The sequence below is a fragment of the Bos taurus genome, chromosome 6 (genome assembly GCF_002263795.3).
Source record: "Bos taurus isolate L1 Dominette 01449 registration number 42190680 breed Hereford chromosome 6, ARS-UCD2.0, whole genome shotgun sequence".
NCBI classification, from domain to species: domain Eukaryota; kingdom Metazoa; phylum Chordata; class Mammalia; order Artiodactyla; family Bovidae; genus Bos; species Bos taurus.
The window spans coordinates 110,796,837-110,820,797 of NC_037333.1; the positions used below are offsets into that span (position 1 = coordinate 110,796,837).

The 23,961-nt window shown below is 43.4% G+C and overlaps 1 protein-coding gene across 4 annotated transcripts in view; it reads right to left on the bottom strand.

The window, feature by feature from the left end:
* FBXL5 (F-box and leucine rich repeat protein 5) overlaps positions 1-22,241 on the bottom strand; it is a 58,728-nt gene extending 36,487 nt beyond the window's left edge. The window contains exons 1-2 of one of the 4 annotated variants that reach the window (XM_024993214.2): positions 22,080-22,241; positions 546-761 (exon numbers count right to left, since the gene is read on the bottom strand). In XM_024993214.2, coding sequence (XP_024848982.1) covers positions 546-680 — 135 coding nt within the window. In that variant the 5' untranslated portion in view covers positions 681-761; positions 22,080-22,241. 4 annotated transcript variants of the gene reach the window in all.
* Between the last annotated feature and the right edge of the window lie 1,720 nt (positions 22,242-23,961).

A 23,961-nucleotide genomic window follows, 5' to 3' on the forward strand; every position in this document is an offset into this window, starting at 1 on the left:
ACCAACCACAAAGAGGTACGACAAAGATGCTCACAAACCTGAGTCTTCTCGGGCTCCGCTGAGTCTTCTCGATTAGGCTCTGACCCTGAGGTCTGTCCTTGGCCCAGTTATTCCAGTTTCAGCAAAAATCATCCAGAATCAGTTTATTCACCCTACCCTGACCACCCTCAGCATTTGATAACCCTGTTATCTATGCATCCTCAATCTCTTGCCACCTTGGTCTGTCTTCAGCAAAAGGCAACAAGGGTCAGTCTAGCCGGAATCTCCCAGCCTTGATGCTTCCTCTTACTAATTTTCCTGAACCTTAGCCTGCTCTCTGGCTTTCCCCACTAGCCCTTGTCATACTCGGGAGTTTAGCCCAATCTCTCTCCCTGACTGCAAAACTCCACTGCAGTAATCCCCTGAAAAAAGTCTTCCTTACTGTCTTTAACAAGTGTCATTTTTTAAAAACACGGTATCATCTGCTATGAAACACTAACAAGTTTTGGCAATGACATATCAGAAGATGGCACGAGCTGTGATAAATATCCATTTGTACAACTCACCTTAACATTCTTCAGACCCTTTTCAAAGAGGCTAAGCATCTCAGAGAGTTTATTGTCAGAATGAACATTATAAATGGTCTGGCTGCGTTGTTGAAGCAATCCAATAATGTACTCGTTTTCAATCTGCTCATGCATTTTGAACTCCTTAAAAGTAGCATACAGAGACTGCAGAAGAGCACGGAAATCATTGTTGTTGGAAAAGTTGGTTTTAGAAAGCTGGAAAAAATTAAAAAGAAGACATAATAAGTACATGCAAATATGCATCAAGAGGAAATATTCAAATGCATTCCTACTTAGTTTTGTACAGAGCAAAATACCTCCCTTACACTTTGTTAAAGCAGAAAAGGAAACTCCTAAATTATAAGTTTTTATGGTATAATAAAAAGTGCCCCAGGTCAGGAAGATGTTGATTTCTGAAGGAAAGGATGTATACACCAACAAATCACAGTTTCTTTAAATATCAGATTAAACCAGACTCCCTCAAAACCTAAAATTCCATTACTCTATATCCATATACTAAATTCCATATACTAAACACAGATACTTCATAGAGTTATATGTAAACATTAAAGGAGCTGTGTTAGGATAAAGTGACACACTTTTTTCTTTGTTCAAATGCCCTGTATGCTATTATACTACTTTTATAATATAAAAAATTCAGAAACTTTCTATTATAAATTGTTTTAATTTTAATATCAAGATGAGTATGATTTGTTCAGAAAATAAAGTACTAAGCTATCAGAACATTATTAATTTTAGGAGAACTCTTTTTTTTTTTTTTTTTAAAAGAAAACCACGGTAAACAATTAGCATTTTATATAAGGACCCATGTACTTTTCTAGAGCGGAGGCACTTCAGCAGTACAATGTGAAAACCTTGTACATCAGGGCATAAGAAAGTACATGCTCTTGAAGGAAAGGCTAAAAATCAATGAAAATATAAATAAATATATACACAGTCACTTTCTCTAATTCTGTTCAACAAGAGAAAATGACAATCCTGATATAATTTTATTTTTCTGCATTTAATGTCAAGTTAAATTCTCATGTTGAAAGCATACATATTATCAAGAAACTTGATTCAAGCTGAAGTTCAAAGTAATATTCAAACCTTCTGTTATCTCCACTGTCATATTCAATCCATCTTCTATGATGTCAATTCCAGTTTCAAAACCCATTTTAAAAGTGAAAATCTGATTAGGTTAAAAACAACACAGAGTAAATGAAGAAGAAGCTACAAACACCATACTTCCCAGATTTATTCTGCCAAGTCTGATCTAGTATCCCCAAAATGGAGAACAGTCTATGGTGTCTTAATTGCCTGTTTTGGGCAAGAAGACCAGGCTCATGATGCAGCATCAGAAAGATGACAGACTCCTAAAGTAAGACTATTCCACTATATAATTTAACCAAGGATCTTCTGTGACAGGCAGAGGAACGAGGAATAAGGGTCATTTACAAAAAAGCAGACGTTAGAGTCAGATTCTCTAGGGGTGGTTCCCTCCTACTTGTCCACCAGGCTCAGTAACTCTGGGTGAGCTATTTTTCACCAACGTCTTAGTTTCTTCTCGGTGTTAAATGGGAATGATAAAACTACCTGTACTTCACATAGCTGCTGTGAGATTAAACTGGTGCTTAGTAAACATTAGCTATCATTACTTTGAAAATTAAGCATTCATTTTTATAAAAATTCATGTAAAAATGAATTTTTTTATTTTTCATATTAAAAAACCTTATTCAAATATTTAATGAGCAGCTATTATAAGCCAGTCACTGTTTCTGGTAGTTGGGATAGCTCAGTGAACAAAACAGACGTCTCTGCCTCTATCAAGTTTACATTCTAGTGATGGGAAATAAAATAACAAACCAATCACAATAAATAAATTACTTATAACAGGTGCTGGCAGCTTTTTCTGTAAAGGGCCAGATATTTTAAGTTTTGTGGGGCATACCGTCTGTAGCAACTATTTAATTAGTTGTTGTAGCACATAAGTAGTCACATGAATCCATGGCCATATTCCAATAAAATTTTATTAATATTTATGGGAACTAAAATTTTAATTTCATATAATTTTTGCATGTCATAAAATATTATTCTTATTTTTCCCAAAGACTTAAAAATGTAAAAACCATTCTTAGCTCCTTAGCCACACAAAAATAACTGACTGGATAGAGATGGTTAACCCAAGGTTGTAAATTTTATCCTAAGAAATGTTACACAAAATTACAACAAAATTCACTAGTGGCTAATCTCAGCAAATACTATCACGTGTCACTATTAAAAATTAGTCAGTAGAGATATTGATAAGAGGTATAACAAATGAAAACATTAGTGATAACTATAAAATTTTTTAAAAAACAAAAAGGATAGCAGAAAACTAAATAATGCCCTCACGTGAGTTATGGAAAATAACATCTTAATAGACTCGCAGGAAGTTTTACATATGTTCTCACTGGACTATTAGAAAATCTTTCATATTTAGTAACAAGCTCAGGTAAAGATCAGGTCATGCTACAGACTGAGAACCCAAATCAGAGGAAAGGACTCTCGGCAGTACAGAGTCAGTCCCGCAGAGCGGTTACAGATGCTGACTGCAGCTAGCCTGCTTAGGTGTGAACCCATTCTGCCAGCTTGGTCCCTCACTCCCCTTCTTCCCCAGTAAAACAGGTCTAATGACATTAACTACCTAATAAGGCTCTTGTGACAATTTAATAAGCTAATATATTTAAAGAACAAGGAATATAACATACATAATCCTACTTAGGTTTTTCTCTTATTCCTATGAAAAAGTGAAAGTGAAAGTGTTAGTCACTCAGTTGTGTCCGACTCTTGTGACTCCATGGACTGCAGCCTGCCAGGATCCTCTGCCCATGAGTTCTCCAGGCAAAGAATACTGTAGTGGGTTGTCATTTCTTTCCCCAGGGGATCTTCCCAACCCAGAAACTGAACCCTGGTCTCCTGCATTGCAGAGAGATTCTTTACCAACTGAGCTATTTAGCCCAAAAAAAGTTATCATTAGAAGTCCTTATTCTACCCGACAGTTTTTCTCCACTTGAAAAGAGCAACTGTCTTTAACCAGGTATCTAAAGTGAGTGCAGTAAAAAGAATAACCTGAGCATATACAAATTAACTTTTAAAAAAATTACGCATATGAATCATTGTTTAAAATTGCTTGCCTCTGCAAAGTTATTCAATCATAGAGACTTGATTGAAAAAAAAATAAACCTAGACACTAATAACATCTGGGACATATTGAGGCCTACATGTGGTAGGTACTATACTAAATAATTTCACGTATTACTTAATTCTTAACAACAATCCTAGTAAATTGATGTTACATTTACCATTTTATAGGTGAAAAACCTGAAGCTCAGAGAAAATAACTTATCCCAAACCATACGACTCGCAGACACAAAAACAGAGATCAAGTCTCTGGGCCTGTGAAACCTACTTACTTCCCACAAGACATCATGTTAGTCTCCATCATGAAGCTATCTTTTCAGATCCAACAGAGTACACTGTCAGTGCTTGCTCTAAAGGACTCCTTCTCACTGAGGAACTCATGGACAAGGTCTAGAGAATGTTTAGCTGTCTCTACTGCATCTCAGTGGGTATGGCAGGAAAGGACTAAACATCCTAGTGCACAGGACAGCCTCCACACCAAAGCATCACCCGGCCCAAAATGTGAGCAGCGCTGCACTTGAGAACCACGGCTCCAAAGAGAGTTTTTTCAGCCATGCTTAACCACGACCTTTAGTGTGAAATACACTCCAGTCCAGACACATACACATCACAGACACTTCCACCAAATTCCAGGAAACAACACTTCCCTCCCTAACCTGTGATGTTCTCTTTATCATTTACTTTACTATTTCATGTTTTTAATGCTATTTCTGATCCACAAAACTGACTCTATGACCCGCTAATGGGTCACAGAACTCACTCTGAAAAACACGGTAGGATTATAAAACTTCCAAAGTGACCTGTAAGCTTATATCCCTTGATGTATGGTAAACTTAACACAGGACCAGGATGCACATAATCAACAAATAACAACACTCAGTGCATTGTACCTCCTATACTTTCAAAGAATTTTTAACTGACTTTCTGTCTCAGACACTCTACAATGTAAAATCATACTTACAGCCTGGCTTTAAACTGAGTTGAAGTTGTGTGTCACTTAAAAAAGACTATGTATTAAGTTCAAAAACAGATATGAAAAACAGCATAACAAAAACTCAAATAATATTACCCCAAGTAAGTTTTTACTTTTTCGTTCCTCAGCCAGATAATCCTTTCATTTAATCAAGACAGATTTACACTGAATGAAGAAACCTTAGTAATTATCTGCTCAAACTGACAGAAAAACCTATGATCCACCAATGAAATGTTCTGCATAAAATCATGTAATTAGTAATAAGGAGCAGAACCAGTACGGTGACACAAAAACATGGGCTTCAGAAAGGAAAAAAAAGAGTCCTAAAGACGAAAATTCAGCCTCCCCTAATTACTAGTTGGGCTTCTCTGGTGGCTCAGACAGCAAAGCGTCTGCCTGCAATGCGGGAGACCCAGGTTCGAAGCTGAGTGAGTTAGTTCGGTAAGTTATTAATACTTAACCACTAAGTCTGCTTCCTCATCTTTAAATAAGGACAATACTTGTCTCACAGGGCTCTTGTGAGGATTAAAAATACAGAAGCACGTAATAAGAATGCATTGAATTCCCTTTTCTTTCCCCTCCTTAGCTCTCAATTCAATATTCTCTCCAATAAATCAATCTTCCCAATGTCAGTCAGTAACAGTTTCAACAGGTATGCAGAGACAGAAAAACAAGGAAAACTAAATATATTCTTCATAAAGCTATACTCATTCAATTTTTAAAAAAAATAATCTGTTCAAATTATTCTGAGCTTGTTTTCTCCCTAAGGCTTTGGTCATAAAATGTCCTATCTTTATAAAATGATAAAATAGATTGCATAAGATTCTTCTCTGAAAAACTTGGGCACTCCATGAAGCCTCCACCAACTGAACTTTTAATAGCTGGTCAACGTATAAGTCTGGAAATCTCTGTACCATGCACATCCTTACAACCATCACATACTTTGCTCTCAGAAATCAACTCAGAGAGACTGTAAGCCCACTTCTGACCCTTTAATGTAAAGCTGACCAAGTATCACCCCCTTTGCTCCCAACATAGGTCATCTGGATTTCCACACAGCACAAACCTTAGACGATCATCTGAAGAACAGAAACGGTCTCAAACGGCCAATACAAGCTACTACAGGGCCAGCTGACAGTAAAAACTCCACGCTCATTGGGAGAATTAATGCTGTTAAGTTTTGAGGATTAGGGAAAAACTGAGGCATTAGAATAAACTGGAAAAAGGATGTGATCCAATATAAATGTTGCGTAAAATCATCCCAATTTGGAAGGTGAGTGAATTAGCAGCATTTCATAATAGATTGTCACCAAAAATTTTTTCAGAAACTATTCTGGCTTCATACAAAGAAAATTAAACTAGGAATCAGGATCCTGACTTGGTTTCCATTTGGATCCATCACTGACTACTTATGCAAACTTGGTCTAACTAATCTAAGCCTACACATCGCCTACACACACCTAACTAAAAAGACTGCTATCTGGATAACAAGAGTAAAAAACTTTTCCATAAAACCTATAAATGTAAAAGAAAACCCATGAGCAAAGTATTAAATTAGGTATTATAGAGCAATATTTAATATAGCTCACAACTTTAGAATAAATTATTCTAAATAAACTGGCCTAAGCACATAAATAATGGTTGTTACTAATAAACAAATGACTGCTTCTAAAATACACCATACCTGAAAAGTCAATATTCAAAATAAAACTGACTTCTTTATAATTACTGAGCATTCAGAGACAACATAAAGAATACCATGAATTAACATATCTTGTATCCTTTAAGTACAAAAACTAATTCTCATTTTGTGAGGTTTTACTATATGCTGTTTGGGTTGGATACCCCTGGTCTATCCAAACAAAACATGGTAAAGGCAAAAGTTGAGGTGATAAATGAATAAAAACATATAGTCCTTTGAGACAATTCAGCCATCATAAAATACTTTTTTCTCTTCTAGCCCCCAAGGGCATACTAGGAGAAATTTCAATTAACTATTAGCATCAAAAAGAAATCCAGATGTAGAATTCCTATGCATTTTCCCCCCTAAATCACCTTGGTCTCTGATCCATAGTTCATAAAAATTGGAATTAGTCTTCCTGATGAATATATACAACAATCTAATTCAAAATTAGTGATAATTTTAATTTCTGCTATATCAAATTGACAATGCTTTCAAGAAGGCGCACTGCAACTACCAAGAATCTTATTTGACTAAAATATTGCTTTTAAAAAGGGCACTGTATTTTCAAAATTTGTTCTAACCTTCTCAATCACCAGGTAATGATACACAACATTAGTGACTGACTGCTTCAAATTTTTTAAATAGGGCTGGGTTAGTCTAGTGTGTAACTAAATAAAGTTGTGATCCTTAACTATTTGGGGAGGGTCACTATTATTTGGCTATCTGATGAAAGCCATTAAGTCCTTAGAAAAATGCACCAAAATGTTCAAAATTCCAGGTGGTCTTGGACTGCCTCTCCCCAACCTATAATAGAAGACTTCACATTCTATTACTTCCTCATTAACTTTACCTTTGCAATTTTGAGAAAGTTAAAAAACCTCCCCAATTTTTTTCTTTCCTGCAACTGAAGGATACTGTCAGAATAACTAAGTTCAAAGGTCAGAGCAGGTAAAAACACTACAGTAGGCTAACTCAAAAATCCAAAGTATACAGACTTAACTGACCACTTACCCACCTATTATGTTTCTCCTGGATAAGTGGCTCTTACCCTTGGCTGCACGCTGGACTCACGGAGAACTTTAAATTAAATACCTGATGCCGGGTCCCACCCTCCAAAATGCTGATTGTAGCGGTTAGGGCATCGGGACTTTTAACAGCTTTCGAGGTGATTCTAATGAGCAAAGAAGGTTGAGAACCACTATCCTAGACTACCCTAGTATTTAAACCGATATCTGAATAGTGTATTTTTAATTTTCAAAATGGAGGGAGGAAAAAGATGGTTGTGGATGCTTTTTTAAGTGTGGCCTGGCACTGAACACTAAGGGCATCCTCCAACCAACTCACTGGGCTGTAAGAACACCTCTTTTCTCTCAACAGTGCTGTCATTTCTGAAAGTTCATCAAAGTTGACTTCTATGCTGAAACATTACAGGTCTTTAAGTGCTTTTTTGTTTGATTCACTGCTACACAAAGCAGGATTGCCAGAAGGTGGACTCTCCCCAACACAAATGTTTGACAAAAATGACTCCTAACACTGTTTTAAAATCATAGGCAAAAAGCCCTGGGATAGCTCCACAAATGTGCTTTTTCCGCTTTAGGCTGCACCTATTGAGAGCACAAAACGGCTCTCGCAGTTCCACCAACTTGTTCCCAGGCCCTTTTATTCGAGCCCACGTAAAGAATTCCAGCAGAGAATAGCTGTCTCATAACAAAACCGACCTCCAGTAAACGCTCCGGACAATCAAAGTTGCAAGGGGGAAAAGAAAAAAGAAAAAAAATGACCGCAAATAAAAGAGTGAATGTTCTCTGCTTCGTAAGCCAAGAAACCTTTCTCCCACATCAAGCCCCTGCAAAGCTGAGGGCGCTTAAAAATAATAATAATAGTAATGGGCAGACGGAGTTGGGAAGAAGATGCCTGCGGGGCCAGGATGCAAGTCAGGGGTTCAGAAGAAGGATGGATGGGTGAAGAGGCACGGGGAGACTCCCCCAAAGCCGGCCGGGGCAGGGCGGAGGGGAACAAGGCTGAAAGGGGAGGGGGTGCAGCTGCGAGGACGGCCTGCGCCGGGCGGAGGAAGCCCGCAGGTGGCCGGCCCGGGTCCCCAGGGGTCGGCGGGAGGCTAGGGGGCGAAGGGGCCCCGCTCCCCCGGGGGACCCGGCGGGAGGCCCGCGCGGCCGCGGGGAGCGCGCCCCCGAGGGCAGCGGGTGGCCAGGCCCTCGGCCGGGAGGGGGCCGCGCCGCGAGCTCCCGGGGACACGTCCGAGGCGGCCGGCCGGGCAGGACGCGGGCTCCCGGGGACAGCGCCGCGCTGACAGCTGCGCAGGCGGCGGTTCGCGCGGCGCACGGCCCCTGGACGCTGAGGGCGCCGCGCAGGCCCGGCCCGCCCGGAGACCGGCCCGCGCCTCCCCTCCGCCCGCGCGCCGCCCGGAGCCCGGGGCCCCGCACAGCAGTACCTTGTCGCAGTAGAGCCCCACCAGCTGCTTCATCCGCCAGTGCGGGGCGGTGAAGACGTCCACTTCTTCGGGGAAGGGCGCCATCGCCACCGCCTCAGCCGCCGCCGCCTCAGCAGCCGCGGCCGCCGCCTCTCCATAGACACCCTCGCCGCGGGGCAGAGGCGGCGCGCCCCCCTGCGCATGCGCCCGCCCCGTCGGCGCGCGCGCCCGGGCTGCCCTGCCGGAGGAGGCGCGGGGGCGCGCGCGGGCCGCCGCCGCCATGCGGTCCCTGCCGAACCACGTGACCCGACGCGCGGTGGAGGCTCGCGCTTCCACCTCCCAGTTCTACTCTCGTTCCTCGTCTGCCCGAGAAAGAAACCGAGTCTTTTCCCCTGTTTGTTTCTCTGTTAACGTTTCGCAACAGAAAAGACACGCTCTGAGGGGAAAGGGTGTCGTCTCAGAGGCGTTGTCGGCGCTCCTCTTGGCCGCTGCGCCCACCAGGCCTTGAGGCCGAGGCGCCGAGTACAAAGGGCCGCGGTCGGTCGGCCCGGCCGCCCAGTTCGCCTGAGCGCCTGCGCTGGGCGCGCCCCGGCCCCCACGAACCCCCCTTCGCCTCCAGGCCTTTCCAGGTGCCTGCTCGGCCCCCCGGCCGGAGCGCTGACCTCCCTGCCCGCCGGTCAGGGGTCCCCAGCGATGAGGGGAACCGGGCCTGGGGAGCTCCAGAACTCAGGAAACAGCGAGAGCAGGCCGAGGACGAACAATGGCGGCCCTTGGGCTTGAGGGCGGGCGGGGAAGCCCGGGGCTGGGGGCTGGGCGCTGGGCGGGAAGGCCGAGTGGAATCGTGAAGGAAGACTCCTGGGAGGGAAAGTGTCTCCTGGGAATCAAAGGCGGGAAGACGCTTGAAGCTCAGAAATACCCGGTCAGGGTTGTCAGTAAGGGCCCTGGGTGCTGGAGAGTCTCGAGGGTAAATAATCCCAGAAAGTCGGTTGCGGGGAAAGAACCGCAGGACACATCCCTCCATTTTAAGCTGAGACTCAGAGAGAAAGATTACTTCAACCAGGTCACTGGCAAGAAAAAGGTCAGTCTCTTCCGGACGGTCGACTGATCCTGGCCTCAGTCCTCCAGGAGACCTAGGAAGACCCTGTTATGGGCTTTGCTCGTCCAGATCAGACCTGGACTGTGTGAAATGAAAATATTGCCTGCCATGTCAATAAATAAGAAATGTTTTACGGCCATCAGCGATTTCTGGCATCCCAATGTGAATGAGGTGCCCAAAATGGAACACAGTGTCTGTGATCCAACAGATGCTGCCACCCACCCCCTGGGGGCGGAGTGGGGGCGGGGGGGGGGGGCGTGTTGCTCGTGGGGCGGAGGGTGGCGGATGCAAGAAGCAGCTATCTGCCATTCCTTAAGGTGATCGAGGAAACAGAATTGGCTGAGTTCAGTGAGCCCAGAGGCTGGCCTTTTCCCATACATAGCACGCTGTGTATTTGATTTTTCTTACATCACAATAATCTTTGAAGTTCAGACTGCCTGGCTCCTTTTGTTGCACGCTTGTATATAGCCTGGACTTCCCCCGCCCCTGCCTCCTTGGAGCGGTTTTCTCTGAGCTACTGAGATGCTGTCTCCCCAGCTTGGGTCCTAACTGGTCCCATCAAATAAAATAACTTTCTACTTTCAGGTTTTGACTATTTTTTAGTCGATAGCTGGTTGGTTGGAGGGTTCATGAACACACAGAGAAATGGAAGAGAAAACAGGAAAGGTTGAAAACCTGGGGTTACGGAGTGTGTGTGTGTGTGTGTGTGTGTGTGTGTGTGTGTGTGTGTGTTCAGTCACCTCCAACGCTTTGTGACTCCCATGCACTGTAGCCCATCACGCTTCTTTGTCCATGGGATTTCCGAGGCGAGATTATTTGAGTGGGTTGGCATTTCCTCCTCCAAGGGATTTTTCTGACCCAGGGATTGAACCCATGTCTCCTGCATCTCCTGAATTGGCAGGTGGATTCTTTACCATTGAGCCCTCTGGGAAGCCCTGTTAGGTAATTTGCTTAATGACTGTAAACTCCAGGAGAGCAAGAAGCAGGTGTGTTCTGTTCAACCCTTACATCCGTACTATGAGAGTTCCAAGACAACATAGGGGTTTGATGAATATTCAATAAATGATGGAGTAGAAGAGTAGAAGAACTTTGCATAAGAATGCTTTCGTTTATTTCTAATCTATGTGCCACTTATTGAAAGGCAGTATGAGCAGTTTTTAAGAGCACAGTTTGGCGCTGAAGTTGGATTCCTGGTTTGAAGGATACTACATGTGTGACCTTGAGCAAGCTTCCCTAATTTCTCTGTGCCTCAGGTTCCTTATATATGTAATGGGGTTAATACAGCCATGAACTCAATGCTTGTGCCCCCCTCAAATTCAAATGTTGAAACCCTGCTCCTCATGTGATGTTATGAGGTGGGCGTTTTGGAGATAATAGGATTAGATGAAGTCATGAAAGTAAAACCCTAATAATGAATCCCTAAGGAGCTCACTACCCTTCTCTGCTCATTTGCATGTGAAGACGTGAGAAATCAACAATCAGGCCCTCGGCATGCTGACAGCTGATCTTGGACTTCCAACCTCCAGAACTAGGGAAATAAATTTCAACTGCTTATAAGCTACCCTGCCTATGCATGGGCTTCCCTAGTAGCTCAGCTGGTAAAAGAATCTGCCTGCAATGCAGGAGACCTGGGTTCAATTCCTGGGTTGGGAAGATCCCTTGGAGAAGGGGTAGGCTACCCACTCTAGTATTCTTGCCTGGAGAATTCCATGGACAGAGGAGTCAGGCAGGGTACAGTCTGCGGGGTCTCAAAAAGTCAGACACGACTGAGCGACTTTCGCTGTCTGTGGTATTTTAACAGTCTGAGCAACTGAGACAAATACCTACCTCATAGGATTGTTATGAGAATTAAGAGAGTTCATATAGTTGAATTGTTTATAAGAGTACCTAGCACATAGTAGGGTTTCCCCAGTGGCTCAATGGTAAAGAATCCACCTGCAATGTGGAAGCCACAGGAGACGTGAATTTCATGCTTGAATCGGGAAGATCCCCTGGAGGAGAGCATGGCAACCCACTCCAATATTCTTGCTGGGAAAATCCCACGGACAGAGGAGCCTGGCAGGCTACAGTCCATAGGGTCACAAAGAGTCAGACACAACTGAAGTGACTGAACTGTGTGAGGTATACTGCAGGAAACTTAAGTCTTGGTATTAATTGCCTAGCATCCCATAAATTAGTGAGGAATCTGGCCATATGATCTAGGCCCAATGATACCGTGCCAGGCATTCTGTTAGTTGTGTAGGATACAGAGATGATGACTTGTACATAGTCTGTCTTAGAAATGGGAACAGTTCTTGTATAATAGAATATAGAGAAGGTCCTTGATCAGATCAGATCAGATCAGTCGCTCAGTCCTGTCGGACTCTTTGCGACCCCATGAATTGCAGCACGCCAGGCCTCCCTATCCATCACCAACTCCGAGAGTTCACTCAGACTCACGTCCATCAAGTCAGTGATGCCATCCAGCCATCTCATCCTCTGTCGTCCCCTTCTCCTCTTGCCCCCAATCCCTCCCAGCATCAGAGTCTTTTCCAATGAGTCAACTCTTCCCATGAGGTGGCCAAAGTACTGGAGTTTCAGCTTTAGCATCATTCCTTCCAAAGAAATCCCAGGGCTGATCTCCTTCAGAATGGACAGGTTGGATCTCCTTGCAGTCCAAGGGACTCTCAAGAGTCTTCTCCAACACCACAGTTCAAAAGCATCAATTCTTTGGTGCTCAGCCTTCTTCACAGTCCAACTCTCACATCCATACATGACCACAGGAAAAACCATAGCCTTGACTAGACGAACCTTTGTTGGCAAAGTAATATCTCTGCTTTTGAATATGCTATCTAGATTGGTCATAACTTTCCTTCCAAGGAGTAAGTGTCTTTTAATTTCATGGCTGCAATCACCATCTGCAGTGATTTTGGAGCCCAGAAAAATAAAGTCTGACACTGTTTCTACTGTTTCCCCATCTATTACCCATGAAGTGATGGGACCGGATGCCATGATCTTAGTTTTTTTAGTTCCTCTTCACTTTCTGCCATAAGGGTGGTGTCATCTGCATATCTGAGGTTATTGATATTTCTCCCTGCAATCTTGATTCCAGCTTGTGTTTTTTTTCAGTCCAGCGTTTCTCATGATGTACTCTGCATAGAAGTTAAATAAGCAGGGTGACAATAGACAGCCTTGACTTATTCCTTTTCCTATTTGGAACCAGTCTGTTGTTCCATGTCCAGTTCTAACTGTTGCTTCCTGACCTGCATACAAATTTCTCAAGAGGCAGATCAGGTGGTCTGGTATTCCCATCTCTTTCAGAATTTTCCACAGTTTATTGTGATCCACACAGTCAAAGGCTTTGGCATAGTCAAGAAAGCAGAAATAGATGTTTTACTGGAACTCTCTTGCTTTTTCCATGATCCAGCGGATGTTGGCAATTTGATCTCTGGTTCCTCTGCCTTTTCTAAAACCAGCTTGTACATCAGGAAGTTCACGGTTCACATATTGCTGAAGCCTGGCTTGGAGAATTTTGAGCATTACTTAATCGTGTGAGATGAGTCCAATTGTGTGGTAGTTTGAGCATTCTTTGGCATTGCCTTTCTTTGGGATTGGAATGAAAACTGACCTTTTCCAGTCCTGTGGCTACTGCTGAGTTTTCCAAATTTGCTGGCATATTGAGTGCAGCACTTTTGCAGCATCATCTTTCAGGATTTGGAATAGCTCAACTGGAATTCTATCACCTCCACTAGTTTTGTTCATAGTGATGCTTTCTAAGGCCCACTTGACTTCACATTCCAGGATGTCTGGCTCTAGGTCAGTGATGACACCAATCTGATTATCTGGGTCGTGAAGAGCTTTTTTGTACAGTTCTTCTGTGTATTCTTGCCATCTCTTCTTAATATCTTCCGCTTCTGTTAGGTCCATACCATTTCTGTCCTTTATCGAGCCCATCTTTGCATGAAATATTCCTTTGGTATCTCTGATTTTCTTGAAGATCTCTCTAGTCTTTCCCATTCTGTTGTTTTCCTCCATTTCTTTGCATTGATCGCTGAAGAAGGCTTTCTTATCTCTTCTTGCTATTCTTTGGAACTCTGCATTCAGATGCTTATATCTTTCCTTTTCTCCTTTGCTTTTCGCTTTTCTTCTTTTCACAGCTATTTGTAAGGCCTCCCCAGACAGCCATTTTGCTTTTTTGCATTTCTTTTCCATGGGGATGATCTTGATCCCTGTCTCCTGTACAATGTCACGAACCTCATTCCATAGTTCATCAGGCACTCTATCAGATCTAGATCTTCTCCCCCTGTCTTCATTCTTTTTAAACTCTACTATTTCACTACGGCTTTGGGTCTATATTTTCTGATATCCCCCAGAAGACATTTTCTTATTTTCCTTCTGTTACTTTACCCTATTCTGATCTGTCACTCGCGTTGTCTCGAAATGTGGACCCAGACCTCAGGTCAACCAGTTACACAGAGCAATGAGCTCCATGAGACTAGGCACATGGTTTGATCCTCAGCACTTAGGACAATGCCTGTCATAATACACTGAGTACTCAATCTTTGTTGAATAAAGAAAGAAGGAATGAGGGAAGTTCATAGCATTCTGTAATTTCACCATTTCTTGTGTTAGTCGCTCAGCTGTGTCCAGCTCTTTGCAACCCCATGGACTGTAGCCCGCCAGGCTCCTCTGTCCAGGGGATGCTCCAGGAAAGAATATTGGAGTGGATTGCCATTTGCTTCTCCAGGGGCTCTTCCCAACCCAGGGATCGAACCCTGGTCTCGTGCATTGCAGGCAGACTCTCACCACATTTTGTTTCACAATACCAGTTTGTGTCTGTCGTTCACCAGTATACCCCTAGAACCAGGCACATTGAATCAGTGCTTAACAAACAAACGAACAAAAAGGCATTCCACACAGTTTCACTGTAACCTAGAGCTTGAAGCAGTGTAGTTAGCCGAACAGTAGTAACACCCAGGTTGGACTGGTCATTTCAGGGAATTTAAGATAATAAAATGAAAGAAAGTAATTAAAAAAAAAAGTAATAAGTCCCGTGGGTCATTCTTCCCTTCAGAAAAAGCTATTAACTTTTGCACCATGTGCTGAGTAAGGTAATAATTAATCACCAGATATATCCAGAATACATGATTGATTTACATTAAACTTTAGCCCTAAAAAGAAGACATTGATCAGCCTAGTATCATTTTTATGGGTTCCTGCAACTACAGCAGATCAGGAACTGCTATTAAGGTCAAGGTTATTGGCTTAATCATGCCTTTATGAATTCTTCTGACAAATGAAAGTGAAGGAATTCTAACAACCATCTCCTCATAACATCAGGTGAGCAGTAGGGTTTCAACATCTGAATTTGATGAGGGCACAAGCACTGATTTAATGGCTGTATTAACTCCATTTTACATATGAGGAAACAGAGGCACAGAGAAGTCACATGTAACAAGGGACTAGATAAGGCAAGAAAACAGAGCAGCAACAATGCACAGTGCGTAGTGCCTGGTGGACTGGTAACGCCTTTCCTTTACTCATTCTCTCTGAAAACAGCATGCTATGGGGGAAAAAATGCCAAATCATTCCCTGGTGACCTAAGTGTCTGATGACATGAGGCCTCTTTACTGGTATTGTTGCAGTGAAAAGGGCAAAAGAGGAATGAGTTGGTTTCTTTTTTTTTTTTCTTTCCTAAGAACAAAGGTAGTGAGCAGGCCTGATCACTCCTAGTTTTTATTCTGTTACTTTGACCATCTGATTTGAAGAGCCAACTCATTGGAAAAGACCGTGATGCTAGAAAAAGATTGAAGGCCAAAGGAGAAGAGGGTGGTAGATGATGAGTTGGTTAGATGGCAGTTGGTGATGGACAGGGAAGCCTGGCGTGCTGTAAAGAATCGGACATGACTTAGTGACTGAACAACGATCTGTAATCTGTAACTAAATTTGCTTTTTCTGCCCCCTAAATCCGCAGGAGCTACATTTCACACCTGTTACCATTTGATTCTATGCTAATTACATCCTGTTTCTGGGGCTCACCTTTACAAACCACCCCTCTTAACTTTTCTCTTTTTGCATCAGAGAAAGAAGGCCACAGTGCTCCCAGACTGCCAGACTCAATTACTGGGTTACCTGACACCAGCCTGTGACTGTTAATTGAAACAAAGCACGAGGAAGAAGAATACAAGATCCTGACCCCCTTGTTCCTCCCCCCTCATCTTATATAAGCCTCTTGACTCCTTGTGGAAGGGCCAGGGGCAGTTCTTCAGGCAGAAGCCAACATCCCCCCCACCCCGCCCTCACCACTCCACCAGCTGAAGATTAGAAATAGAAAGCCACCTTCCTATTTCCTCCAAACTCTGTCTCCATTTTTTTTTTTAATTCATATTTGGTGGGCAGAGAAAGCCAAGTTTGGCAGCAACACTATTTTCCAGCCCTGGTTTTGAGGACCCTGGAGAGGATTATGAGTCAGGGAAAGTCCATTCTAAGGCATTTATATTTAACTGTGTTTAACTGAGTTTATGACACAGCAGTTTTCCAGGCAAGCAGTGCATTAGTTGTGAAAGTAAGCGATGAAAGGTCGTTGCTACCCCCAATGGAGAAGGAAACGGCAACCCACTCCAGAGTTCTTGCCTGGAGAATCCCAGGGACAGAAGAGCCTGGTGGGCTGCTGTCTATGGGGTCGCACAGAGCCGGACACGACTGAAGCGACTTAGCAGCAGCAGCAGCAACCCCCAACAGTTGGAATCCCAAACCTAACTCAGTACCAGAGCTGATCCTTACTGTCACACACACACACACACACACACACACACACACACACACATACACACACACACACACACACACAGGGCAGGCTAGGTTGATTGATTTAGGAGTAAAGCTCTTAGCAGGGATGATGGCATTTTTAAAAGAAAAGATAGCCAATGCGTTGAAATGTGAGGCCCAATGCTATGTTTTGTTTTTCATTTTTTTTCTTTCATTTTCCTTTCAAATGCTGTATTTGCACACAAAGCTCAGAATATGAAATATACATAGGCCTGCATTTTGCCGCAAGCTTTTACTTTCTCTCTTTTAACTTAAATAGCAAGTGCTATTATTATTTTCCCATTGGTTTTTACTAAATAGAGATGAGTGGTTGGGTGTATTCTTTTGCTGGGGTGGTCAAAAGTAAATATGACAGACTTAACAACAGAAACTTTGCTTCTCACAGTTCTGGAAGTCCAGCATCTAGGTGCCCGCAGGTTTAGTGCCTTCTGGGGCCTCTCTCCTGGGCTTGGAAATGGCCACTTTCCCCCGGTGTCCTCACACGGCTTTTGCTCTGTGCCTGTGCCCGTCTGGCGTCTACGTCCTAATCTCCTTCTCAAATAAGGACACCAGCATGATTGCACTAGGGTCCACCCCAACCACCTCATTTTCACTTAATCACCTCTTTAAAGGCCCTATCTCAGAATACAGTCGCCGAGATCCTGAGGGTTAGGACTTCAATAAATGAATTTGAAGGGAGCACAATTTAGCCTTTAACTCTACAGAAAGAAAAGCTTGTCATAAAGTATAATAAAGGCTTTTGCACAATGAGAAAAATAATGGGAAACAACTGGATGTCTCTCAATAGAATACTGGATAGGTGATAAATTATAGTACATTCATTCAGTAGACAAATAAATATGCACCTGCTAGAAAGTATAAGATAGATCTATATTTGCTGCTATGAAATGAAACCAAGGTGTTCCAAGTTAAGAGGGAAAAAACAACGGAGAGAACATTTTGTTAAATATGTTCTCCTTTTTTTTTTTAATATAGTATGTGTTTCTAGAATAAGACAGCAAAAATTTGTACGCAGGGCTCCTAGGATGAGAAACAGTTAAATGTTTTTAAATACATCCATACCCTTTGGTACAGTTTTAATATTTTTCTGTGTTCACCTGTTTTCCTGATAGGTATAAAAATCTATTAATAGTAATGCATTTTAAGAACATTTTAAGTCATTAAATATACTAACATGTTTGGTTGTATATAATCAGTAGCTACAGTTCTAGTTTCAGGTAGAGCCATTTTATGTTGTTGTTGCTCAGTTGCTAAGTTGTGTCCAGCTCTTTGCACCCCCAAGGGCTGTGTCAGGCCAGACTCCTCTGTCCTCTGTCTCTCAGAGTTTGCTCAGATTCTTGTCCATCGAGTCGGTGATGCTATCTATCCGTCTCATCCTTTACCTCCCTCTTCTCCTGCCCTCAGTCTTTCCCAGCATCAAGGTCTTTTCCAATGAATCAGTTCTTCATGTCAGGTTGCCAAAGTATTAGAGTTTCAACCTCAGCATCAGTCCTTCTAGTGAATATTCAGGGTTGATTTCCTTTAGGGTTGACTGGTTTGATCTCTTTACTGTCCAAGGGACTCTCAAGAGCCTTCTTCAGCACCACTGTTGGAAGGCATTAATTCTTTGGCTCTCAGCCTTCTTTACAGTCCAACTCTCACATTCGTACATGACTATTGGAAAAATCATACATCTGACTATATGGACCTTTGTCGGCAAAGTAATGTTTCTGTTTTTAATACGTGGTCTGGGTTTGTCATAGCTTTCCTTCTAAGGAGCAAGTGACTTTCAATTTCATGGCTGCAGTCTCCATCAGCAGTGATTTTGGAGCCCAAGAAAATAAAACCCATCAGTGCTTCCACTTTTTCACCTTCTATTTATGATTACCCCAAAACTATATTCTAATCTGCCCTGCCTCTGACTACTCTGATTACACTGCCCTTGGGTCCACATCTGTTTTTCTAGTAGGAATGGAAGCCTCCTTGAGGGAAGGGACAGGGTTTTTAATGACCTTGTAGAAGTAGGTATGATAAAAGGCTAACTGAAAACAACATGATCAAAATTTCACATGATCCACACCAAGCTTATAAAAATGCATAAAAAGGATTGCAAATAAATGGCACAGAGTCTTATTAAGTCTCCTCTGAGAGACACAGTTACAGATGATTCCCTCCCTCCTTTAGGTGTTTCTGTTCTTTCCAGTGTTTTGAATGAGTATGTTTACTTTTGATGTCAGAATACAGAAATGACTATATTACAAACAATCTTACAGCAACTATATTTTAAAATACCTTAGAAAGGGGATTGGAGAAGGAAATGGCAACCCACTCCAGTATTCTTGCCTGAAAAATCCCACAGACGGAGAAACCTGGTAGGCTACAGTCCATGGGGTCGCAAAGGGTCGGACACAACTGAGCAACTTCACTACACTTGGAAAGCGGGTAAAAGGAAACGCTGTGTATCAGAATGTTGGCACTGGCTTTTGGTGGTGGGGCTATGACTGGTTGGAGGCGAGGAGAGCTACTTTTGTTCCTCAAAATTTAGCAACGAATTTGTTTTCAAATTTTGTATTTGAAAAACAAAATTAAGGTTTTGGGGTTTTTTTTTTTTAAGATTTCAGTTTAATTAATATCGATCATCTTTAGATGACCATTGCAGAGCTATATCCAGTTTCTCAGAAGCCCTGCGCTACCACCCAGACATATAGATGCCTCCTGTACCTGTGCCGGAGACCTGTGCGTGCATCTCCTGCCGCACAGTCCCATCTTCTGGCGTGGGCCTCTCCCAGTCTGTCACTAGGAAGCCGTTCCAGTGAGTTCTAGCTGAGTTCTCTTCCTTAGACCACGAAGCCATTGTGGCACTTCCTACAGGACATAGACACAGGACCCTCTTCACCAAGGTTAGGCTGCCCTGGCCTTCCCTGGTGGTCCACTGGTTAAGAATCTACCTGCCAATACAGGGGACAAGGCTGTGATCCCTGGTAGGGGAAGATCCCACATACCATGGCCCCACTAAGCCCTGGAGCCCCAGCTACTGAACCCTGAGTGCCCTAGAGCCCATGCTCTGCAAGAAGAGAAGCCGCCACAATGAGAAGCCCCTGCACCGCAACTGGAGGGTAGCCCCCACTCGCTGCGACTAGAGAAAGCCCCTGCTCCTCAACCAAGACCCAGCACAGCCACAGATAAATAAAAAAGTAAATAATAAAGTGCAGCTAGCCGCTAGGAAGTCGGGGTTATCTACCACATTGGGCGTTTTCCTGTCTGGAGGCCCTCTGTGCTCACAGTGAGTCTGCATCCGTTTCTAGAACTTCACGTTTGCATTTCTGGAGCACATGCTTGACTCAAAGAAGAAGGCAACAGATCCGAATGCTGGTGCTACTTTCTCTAGCCTTTTTTTCAAGGTGTGGAGCTCTCTCCCCAAGAGGAGGTTTATTCATGCCTCACAAGTGAGAAAAAGAAATGCTGGGACATACACAAAGGCACAGGAGAACAGAAGAGCTGCGGAGAAGAAGAGGCATAAAATATAAGACAGAAATTAAAAGATGAGGAAACGCGGAGTTGGGGAAGGATTAAAGAAAGATAAAAGATATAGGTGGAAGTAAACAGAAGAAAACAATAAACAGGAATTTGCTGTATGGCTCAGGAAACTCGAACGGGGGCTCTGTATCAATCTAGAGGGTGGGATGGGAAGGGAGACAGGAGGGAGGTTCAAAAGGGAGGGGATATGTGTATACCTATGGCTGATTTGTGTTGAGGTTTGACAGAAAACAACAAAATTCTGTGAAGCAATTATTCGTCAATTAAAAAAAAAAAAAAGACGCACCGTGGCCAGGACTTCCCTGCTGGTTCACTGGCTGAGACTCTGTGCTCCCAATGCGGGGGACACAGGTTCGATCCCTAGTCGGGGAACTAGATCCCACACGCCATAACACTGAGAGCTGCACTGCAACTAAATCCCGAGTGGCGAAACTAAGACCTGGTAGAGACAAATAAATAAATAAAATTTTTAAAATGCATTGAGGTCTTAACATGACCAGGTACTTAAGTGCTTCACATGAGAATTGTCATGTGTAATCCCCACAACGACTACACGTGGAAGGTTCTACCATTTTTCCCACTTGATGGGAAAAGGAAAATACTGTTTAGAGTTACTATTTGTCCAGGGTCGTGGAGGTAGTGAGTGGGAAATCCGGAATTTAATCTATGTCTTTCGCACCCTAGAACCTGTGCTAAACCTTACACTGAAAAACAGTTCTCTGTCATCACTTTACGTCAACACACTAAACGCCTAACCTGTGCTGTTACCCTTTAACAGGAGCCAAAGGTGACAAGGAAGAATATAGGCCACACCACAAACTACGTAAGTGTCTAAATATAGCGTAGTTCAGTTCCTTAGACTATCTTTGGAAAAGACATTGTTTAGATAATGCTAAGACTACAGTTTGCTCCAGTAGTGATACTGGGCAGGGCCCCACGGGGCTTCTAGGCACGAGGCCTTTCATGTCTTCTGTTTCTTTGTTGATCGGAAATAGCCTTCATTTATCCTCCATGACCTTCCCTGAGTTCCAAAGAGCAGATTCAAACAGTTGATAACTGGGGAAGGGAGAGGATGTGAGACTCAGGAGAAACTAACAATCAGGAGCAGCCTCGGGGCAAGGTCCTATTTCCCCACCAAGGGATAAAATGTTGTTTTTGTTTAGGTGCTAAGTCACATCCGACTCTTTTGTGACCCCATGGCCTGTAGTCTGACAAGCTCCTCTGTCCATGGGATTTCCCAGGCAAGATTATTGGAGTGGGTTGTCATTTCCTTCTCCAGGGAATCTTCCCAACCCAGGGATCAGACGTATGTCTCCAGCACTAGCAGTATTCTTTACCACTGAGCCACTAGGGAAGCCTCATGCACAACAATAGCTTTGAGCTATTTTGCAAATACTGTAACCCCTTCCAGGTGGAAGAAGTTAACAATTGTCGATGGAATGCTGCCAAAAGCATGTAGACCCCAGTTGGACCTGAAGGTTGATGATATTGACTCCTGCTAACCTCACTACCAGCTCATTAGAAAGATGTGCACAAGCTGATCATGCCCACTTTGAACAATTACTATAAAACTTCTCACTATGTTCCCCAAGTTGGGACACACAGTTTTGAGGGCATTAGCCTACTGTGTCCCCTTTTACCTGGCAAAGCAATAAAGCTACTTTTCTACTTCACCCAAAACTCTGTCTCCAAGATTCAATTCAGCACCAGTGCACAGAAAAGTCAAGCTTTCAGCATCAGTAGAAATATGGAGATAAGATGAGCATAGTGGTCCATAATGTTTCTTTGCAAAATTTCCAGAGAAATAAGAGCCTTCCATTTCCTAGACATACCTGTGTGTCACTTACCTATTCTTAACATGCCAAGTCAACACCAACGCCAATCAAAGACTCTATTAGGAGCTGACTTGCAGGATGGTGCAGTGTATATGGCCCAAGGGAAAGGCGGTGACTAGTATCATGGACAACTTGCTTTAGCTGTTTTCAACATGTAGTGAGGGAAAGTATAACCAGTTTCTGGAATGGAAAGGAATGATAAACTTCCTGTAAATTGTCAGGCTTGCATTCATTGTAATGATGACATCTGGCAGATGATTGCTTAATTTCTTGCCTACGCAGGCGGAGGTGAGTGTTTAGAGAAGTACCAGTTCGGTTTCCTTCCTCATAAACCCAAAATACAGTACAAAAAATATTCCCAGCTGTATAAGACAACTCTCGGAAATTTTTTAAACGCTAAGAAGTATATGAAAGTCCTGTAAGTGTTAGCCACTCAGTCGTGTCCGACTCTTTGTGACCCCATGAATGGTAGCCTACCAGGCTCCTCTGTCCATGGAATTCTCCAGGCAAGAAAACTGGAATGGGTAACCATTCCCTTCTCCTGCGAACTTCCCAACCCAGGGATTGAACCTGGGTCTCCTGCATTGCAGATTCTTTACCATCTGATCCACCAGGGAAGCCCATATGGATGGCAAGAGTTATATCAGCAGAAGAAAACAGGGCTGTCATATACACCTCCTTTCCAGTAGTCATGGACAGATGTGAGAGTTGGACCATAAAGAAGGCTGAACACCGAAGAATTGATGTTTTCAAACTGTGGGGCTGGAGAAGACTCTTGAGAGTCCCTTGGGCAGCAAGGAGATCAAACCAGTCAATCCTAAAGGAAATCAACCCTGAATAGCCACTGGAAGGATTGATGCTGAAGCTCTAGTATGCTGGCCACTCAATGTGAAGAGCCGACTCATTGGAAGACTCTGATGCTGGGAAAGATTGAAGGCAGGAGGAGGGGTGACAGAGATAGAGGATGAGATGGTTGGATGGCATCATCAACTCAATGGACATGAATTTGAGCAAACTCTGGAGTTAAAGGACAGGGAAGCCTGGCATGCTGCAGCCCATGGGGTCGCAAAGAGTTGAGTGTAACTGAGTCACGTAACAAAAGATACACACCTGATTCTCATTAATTGATTGGGTTTGGGGGAACAACTTGGTTAATTCATTAAACATTGTCCTGAGATCTAATTCCATCTCTTGTGCCACACTGCTGCTGCTAAGTCACTTCAGTCGTGTCCGACTCTGTGCGACCCCATAGACGGCAGCCCACCAGGCTCCCCCATCCCTGGGATTCTCCAGGCAACACTACTGAACTCTGGAGCCTGTGTGCCACAACATAATAGAGAGTCCTATACGTTGAAACAAAAGATCTCACAGGATGCAACAAAGATTCCATGTGCTGCCACTAAGCGCAGATGCAGCCAAATAGATAAATACTTTAAAAAATAGTTAACTGACCGTTCAGTTCAGTTCAGTTGCTCAGTCGTGTCCGACTCTTTGCCACCCCATGAATTGCAGCACGCCAGGCCTCCCTGTCCATCACAAACTCCCGGAGTTCACTCAGACTCACGTCCATGGAGTCAGTGATACCATCCAGCCATCTCATCCTCTGTCGTCCCCTTCTCTTCCTGCCCCCAATCCCTCCCAGCATCAGAGTCTTTTCCAATGAGTCAATTCTTCGCATGAGGTGGCAAAAGTACTGGAGTTTCAGCTTTAGCATCATTCCCTCCAAAAAAATCCCAGGGCTGATCTCCTTCAGAACGGACTGGTTGGATCTCCTTGCAGTCCAAGGGACTCTCAAGAGTCTTCTCCAACACCACAGTTCAAAAGCATCGATTCTTCGGCGCTCAGCCTTCTTCACAGTCCAACTCTCACATCCATACATGACCACAGGAAAAAC